Source organism: Ischnura elegans, chromosome 12 (assembly GCF_921293095.1).
Source record: "Ischnura elegans chromosome 12, ioIscEleg1.1, whole genome shotgun sequence".
NCBI lineage: Eukaryota > Metazoa > Arthropoda > Insecta > Odonata > Coenagrionidae > Ischnura > Ischnura elegans.
The window spans coordinates 36,655,878-36,663,256 of record NC_060257.1 but is presented as its reverse complement, the minus strand read 5'-3'; the positions used below and the strand labels follow the sequence as shown (position 1 = coordinate 36,663,256).

Here is a 7,379-nt window from a genome sequence, read left to right as displayed (position 1 = left end):
CGGTAAAATTCTTATTTGAATCAACTTGGCAACTAATGATAAAGAGACAGAATGGATAAGGTATATATTATTTCGAATTTTCGGATAAGAGTGTTAATAAACAAAAAAACAACAGTGACTTTGCAATTTCCTCATAGTAATTCATCTAAAGGATCAGAGAGTTACCCAAACACCATATCTAAAATACCAGCAGATGATATCACAACATTTATTTATTATGACCATGCCAAATCTTTAATGATCATAAAAATTATAAACACAAGGTACTTAGCTGGGTGTATTGCATTACTCAGTGGAAATTTACCTTTCATGAAATAAGAAGTTTTTCATTAACCCCATGTTTTATCTCTGAAATAAATCATGGGTGAAATAACCTAAGTTCTATAAATCTCTTGGCCTACATTATGAATTTTCATGAGTCAATCTGATTGGCCAGGGTTTGGAGTACATTAAATAACTAAAAGTCCACTTAATAATGTAATACTCAAAATAAAACATAGGTAGGTAATAAAAACAGGAGAAACACAAAAAATTATGATAGAACAGAAAAATTACCAATATCTATGTTGAAATAACATTGAATTGAAATGGGAAGAGGCTGTTGCTTTAGAAGATTATCTTTCATTATATGAGTATAAGTAAGGAAGTAGCAGGAGGTAGACCCTTATTTTTCTGCTCAATAAGGTGAGAAGTTGTTCACATGCACCTTAAAGGCCGTTTTACACGCTACACGGAATTGCGCAGGTTAGAGCTGCATTAATTTCAAAAATGGCGTGGAATTGCGCGAATGCATGAACGAAATTAGAACAGGGGCTATTTTGCCGTCTCGCATCCACGCATTCTCGCATGTGTTCTAGCAATTCACCGCTTTACACGATGCAATTTTGATTGTGCCTCCACACGTACGTCAGACTGCGCAATTCCGTGTACCCTGTAAAACGGCCTTAAGAACTGATTCATGGAGTCTTTTTTTTAGGAGAGGAAGGTCATTTTTATAATAAACGGTGAATGTATTTCTTGGTCTATATCCAAGAAGATGCAAATATGAAGGACATAAAAGCCCAATAAATGCCAACTCTTTCCTTAATTTCCAAGAATGCTTTTACTTGTTCTACATCTTCAAGTAAAATTTTAAAAGAGAAGTCATGGACATTGTTACGGTTATTAAGCTCACATTAAAAACAAGTCACATAGGCTGACTAACTATAAATTTTTGTGCAGAAAATATAAGCCACAGGTCGTAATGTGATGGAAAAAAATCTTACATCCACGGGAATATAGAAAATACAAAAATCGATACAACGAACACGTCATGTAATATAAAAAAGAACTTTTCCATAGCTGACTATGTTAAAAAAGCATAGCAAAAAAAAGAACACTCATATTTATTATACTTTGAAGTAATCAACTTCAATAGGACTCGATTATTTATACATTTTGATAGAAATTTCCTCTCTGATTATAAAGTTAGCTAAGCCTGAGGTATTGTCAGAAGGTGATGAATGCATGTTCATCATTGACCTTATGTAGGTATGTTTGGATACATTCAGATAGCTAGAGTTTTTATATGAATAGCTACTATATTTTCTTTGGAATAGTTAAACACTCTGCAACAACTACATATTTGTTAGTAATTAGCTAGTTCAATATAACACATGCATCAGAAATGAGGTCAAATGGACCTTTCACCAATACTTAAAAAAGGTATAAAATTTTAGTAATTGAGGCTAGTTCAATGCAATATGCCCAATATAAGTTTAATTCTATCAGTATAAATATTTTTATATAAAAGATGCATACTCAAGTAAAATTTAGCTGCAATACAGCTCACAGCATCAAAAACTATAGGTCTTCAAGTCAATTACTACATTTCCAGTCGTGGTTACCATAAGAGCATTTCCAAATGACCATATTTTAATTATAGAACCATCAACTAAATGTATAACATTTAAATATAGCAATAAACCCACAGATTTACAATTATACTGCTTACTAAAAAAACTAAAACCTTGATGAAAATGTTGTAACATGACAAAAATCATAGATAATACATACAACTCATGGTACAATGGCAGATTACATAAAAAGTATTTATAGGAAGATAGAAGATACCAATTACATTTAAATACAAAAATAATTAAAGTGTTTCAATATACTTCCACCCATTGTCTTACATATCGTGGTATATCTCATCAAATAGATTAAATACTATCATCCATTAGTTTTAATGAAAGCTTATTTGGTACAGATACATCTGACAGCATACACTTTCAAAGCTAACTTTGCTTAATAGTTGGCACACCATTATCATAGATTTAACATTAAAGCTATCAACACCAACTTTCCATTACACTAATGCATGCCTTCACCCCAAAATATAATACTGGAAGGATTCTCTTTAAAACTAAACTCTGCTTGTGACGCCAGATTTTGGCATCGATTACATCTGTATGAATTCACTTTCTCTACGTAAAAAATACTGTATTTTTGTTTTGACTTTCAACAGCGATGAACTTCCACAATGTTCAATCTTGGCTTGTAGTAATTCATCTCAATTAACAAGCTTGAGATCTAACAAGAATAGAGTAACTATGTATTATGCATTCATCATTTTCGATTTTCAAATTAAAAATAAGGCCTGACTTTGAAATTTGGTCTAAGTTCAATGTATAAATCTCATTTTCAACCGTGAAGTGTTGCAGTAACATGAGCAGTACATTAATACACATGAGCTTGCTAGCTGAGAAAAAATCTTATCAGCATGATTTTCCATGAATTTGCTAGAAATAATGTATAAAACATAGATTGTTTCATTGGATACCTTCACCATTCCTCTGAATAGATAAAAATTTGTGTGTATGTATACAATGTTTATACAGATCAAATATGAAGTTTTTTAAACGTTAAAACCCAGATAAAACGTTAACCCAGATTTGTCTTACATCAGCATGATCCTCAATTTTTTCAGTGACTTCCATTAAATGAGGATCATCTTAAAAAGCTGTCTTAGCATAAGTGGTAAATCATCCAAAAAGGTTAAATTTGAATATTACCTATCAAAGTTTTTATTGACACCAAGAGCCATCTGAGTAAAATAATTAGTGGATTCCACCATGTTTCTATCTCTAATATTGATAAACTTCCTAAAGATTTCATGGAAAAAGATCAAGTTTTTCAGGGACGCTCTAATTCATCCTGAGTTAGTTTTGCCTGAGAAAAAATGGATCTTCAAAGCTGTACACTAGGAAAATTTAATTCTTAAAAATCATGGGCAAAAGATAAGAAATGCAAAGTAATAAACAATCTTTGACCATGATAATAACTTTAATGTATGCTTTTTACTTGGAAAAAAATTATGCATGGTAGTATGTAATGGAGTTACATACTTTTTGAACAATTCAAGCAAATACCCATCTATCTATAAACCAACATTTTAATGGCAGCATATGAAAAAAAATAAGGGATGCCATAAGTGAAGAACTGGATTCCAAGACAACGGCATAGCTACAATTTACTGTACGCTCTTCCTCAGTAGGGGCAAGAGACATTGCGCCTGGCTCTCTTTGGTAGGCTAAAAATGAATATATCAACAATTCCATTAAAGCAGCTACCTCACACAGTCTCCCTTTGGCTATACCCATGTTCCAGAATGTGATAACAATTTTTGGCCATATCATGGAAGAATTCCAAAGCCATGTCTATAGACATAGATGTGAAAGAAAATAAAAAAAAAAATCTCAAAGAGAATTTGATTGCTCATCTTCAGCTGCTGCACTAGATCACACATTTGCTTGTGAAAAATATTTCAACGATGCCTGTCCCCTTTTTCTGATGAAAGAAAAAGAGCAGGTAGAAATCTATAAGATATTCTTCCAACAATTCATCAAAATGCAAGCATTACATTTATTTGCATTCCCTTTATTAAGGAGAGCACTAACCACTTGAATGATGGATTCGTGGAACATTTTTTAAATAGGTATTATTGCCAGAATATGAAACTTTAGTGAGTAAGGGACTGACTGGTATGAGAAACCAGGGTTGATTATGAAGATTCATTCACTCAGACCTAAATAGCAAGTCATTAAAAGGACTTTGTATGTAGGGATAAGATAAGTTAAAACAAAGAAATCATCCAAATTTAGCCATTCTCCCTTAAATTTCAAATAAAAAACACTCAGGTTTCCACCCACATTCCATGAGTTAGTGACGTCACGAAGGTTCTGTTTGATTAACGACTTCACACAGATCCACACATTGAAGGAAGTAATCACTCATGAGGGTGTGAATAATAATTAACTATATGAGGCTGAGGAGAAGCTAAAGAGCCTGACCTGATTGTTAGGAGTGCGTGACATCATCAAATTATCAGTGAAAGAGTTAAGGCCTTGGATTTTTTGCCCCAAATGTCTCAAAAAGTAAGTGACAGATTACGAATGGGAAATGTTCCCACTGAAAAGGAAGACTCCAGGTCAATCAGAGAAGTATAAGCTGAAGGAGCCATTTTTAAGAATGCAGAAGGTACAAGAAAGTTTTTCTCTAAGATTTCTCATTTAGTATCTAAGTTCCTTACAGATACAGGGTTAATGAGCAATCCAATTTTTTGAAGATTATCTTTACAAACTCCAGGCAAAAAAGGAATTCAAGTGACTGATAAAGAAGCCAAAGACAATCATCACATCACCAATATCACAAAATACTTTTCAATAACTTTGTAAACTGTTGCTGACTTTTGCTCAGCAAGCTCACCAACTGACAAAATGAAAACAATTTTGATTTTGTAGATCAATAACTTGTATTTATAAATAAATGCTTTCAAATCTTATGGGCTAGTTTCTATTTTATAATAAAATAAGGCTACAACTTTGGACCATCACTATGTAACTGGCTAGTTGCTGGCACAGCCATAGAATAATGCATAGGCTTTCATGTACAAAACAACTGGTGAGCAATAATGGAAGAAATGTAACTACACATATTAAAACTTTAAAAACGTTAGGAAATACTGCAGAAAATGCAAACACTCCGATAAAATGCTAACAAGTAATTAAAACAATTTTCATAGTGCAATGGATAAAATTATATACATAATTGAGCAAGTATTTTCATAACTTTTTTTAAAAAATCAACTCACATGACACAGCCAATCATAGAAAGCTCTGATCTGACAGTAGAAAAATGTCATGAATATTACAGACAAACTTCGAGAGCAAAGATCAGCAGTTAAACTTTAAATGCAAGGGCAAACGTCACATGCCACCACTTTAGGTTCACAAAAAGCAGGCCAAGCAAATAATGGTGCCTTTCATGAGCAGGGAAACTCATTTTTTATCAGCATCCCGAAATTGGTTCTTCTTTCCAAGAATCTTCATGAGATTCTTGGACATGAAGTATGGCTTCTCAGCAGATCCATCATTTCTTTCCCCATCTTCCACTAAAAATTTTAACAATAGAAGATCGAATATTAATGCACCATCAAGAAATTAAAAAAAATATTAAAAAATATCACTGCATCTTGCATGAAGATTATACTCTCTTAGTTAAAGTCATTCCTCACTTTAACCTTTCACTATCTTAAAATTATGTATTTTTCAAGACATAGACTTAGTTTTCATGACATAGTTGTCTCCCGAGACCAAATATATGACTACATATTTCAATTTTCCATTCCGCAACCATTCCTGAGAGCTGAGAAAAGCCAATGACTCAAATAATAATAATAATAATGGATATTTTTAGGAAATAGCCGCGGACTAGCCCGAGCAATGCATACTTTAATGGAGTAAATCATGAGTCTACTGAAGACGCAAAACTTCAGATGGAGAAAAATCACTTTCCTTGACAGGAATTTGAATTGAATGCCCACTAAGGGTCTGGGATTCTGGCATTATTTGGATTGTTGCTCTCTCCCTTTAGGCATTAAATGTCTGGGAGTATATACCACCTTGTCCTCTGACGGAATCAAAAATCTGCAGAAGTAGCACTGATGCCTAGGTAGCATAAGTGGTTAGAGCAAGTAGTGCAAGTTCTGAGACAATTGATTTCAATTCCAGCCCAGGCAAATGATTTTTTTCCCATAGGAACAGAACTTCCCGAATTTCTGATACTAAAAGAACAAGTTACAAATTGGGGATAGCTGTTTTTTCATCTCTTCAGAGTATCTCAAAAATGTGTTCGCACGTGCTATATTGCTGTAACCCAAAATACAATTAAATATGCTGACAAACAATGTTTGAATTCACTGACATTGAAACACTGACATGTTCGGTCTTCCAGATATTGAAAAGTACACTAGGATTTCAAACACACATTGTTGATTCATAGAAGCAATTAAAAATTACAGATTGTAACTTCTCAGTTGCGGGGAGATATGAAGATTTAGACGAACAAAAGAATAAAACTATCACCAATACCAACACACACCAACAATATTATCACTGCAATATATGTAGTGATAAAAAATACCACCAAAAAATGATATTTCACTGAAGAGTGTTGATAAATGCAAAGTAAGATTACTGTAAACACTAAAGATATAGCAAAAACATCGAAAATTTTCACTTAGGGAGTCTAAAAACCTCACCGGACTAATGTCTTAATCAAATTCCACCTGGCTAACAGAGGATTATATACTTACAGAAGCAGAGGAACAAAGTATCCACAGCCATTGCATATACTCCAAAGAAAACACTGGCAATGAAATATGTTCCTAGAGCAATGACGATGATTGGCAAGAAGAAATAATGGAGCTGAGGCACATGTTTATCCAATTCCTCGGACTTATGTCCAAACACATAATATGATGCAACACCCATTCCAGCAACTATTAGAATCTTCCCGAGGAAGAGAAGAAAGTCAGTCACCTGTAATAGAGAAAATGAAATGACATAGAAAAGATGACAGTATGTACGACTGAAGCACCATACATACATAAGGCACCTTAATTTTTACACATGCAAATTTTTGCAAATCTCATTGTTATTATTATTATCATCAAAGTAGTCTATTGATTAGGGTACATTTCCATGGAGTATTTCAGAATTATTCTGTGACTCACCCCTTACTTCATGGACTTCCATCTTAAAATCACAACAGGGCCTAATCCCTTTAATTCTATCTAAAAATCATATTCTCTTCCTTCTCCCTTATTTACCCAACATTCTACAATCCCTCCTTTCCCAGTTGACTCCACCAATCTACCCATATTAGGGTGTCAAATGGAAAAAATTTCACTTCCTTAAGCAACAGCACTCCAACGTGCTGTACACTCAGGCATATCATTTTTCACAGTGGTCACAAGGCTTGGAAATTAAGTACAAAGCGGACAATGATAACAATAAGTTGTAGAGGAGATGGCAAGGCTTCGTTTTTTACCACAATGT

At 33.5% G+C, this 7,379-nt stretch overlaps 1 protein-coding gene across 5 annotated transcripts in view; it reads right to left on the bottom strand.

Annotated features, from left to right (window-relative positions):
* Positions 1-983: 983 nt before the first annotated feature.
* LOC124169275 (choline transporter-like protein 2) overlaps positions 984-7,379 on the bottom strand; it is a 125,070-nt gene continuing 118,674 nt past the window's right edge. For all 5 annotated transcript variants that reach the window (XM_046547837.1, XM_046547840.1, XM_046547839.1 and 2 more), the window contains 2 exons: positions 6,635-6,860; positions 984-5,431 (listed from right to left, as the gene is read on the bottom strand). In XM_046547837.1, the coding sequence (XP_046403793.1) occupies positions 5,319-5,431; positions 6,635-6,860 (339 nt within the window). In that variant the 3' untranslated portion in view covers positions 984-5,318. The remainder of the gene's footprint in view (positions 5,432-6,634; positions 6,861-7,379) is intronic.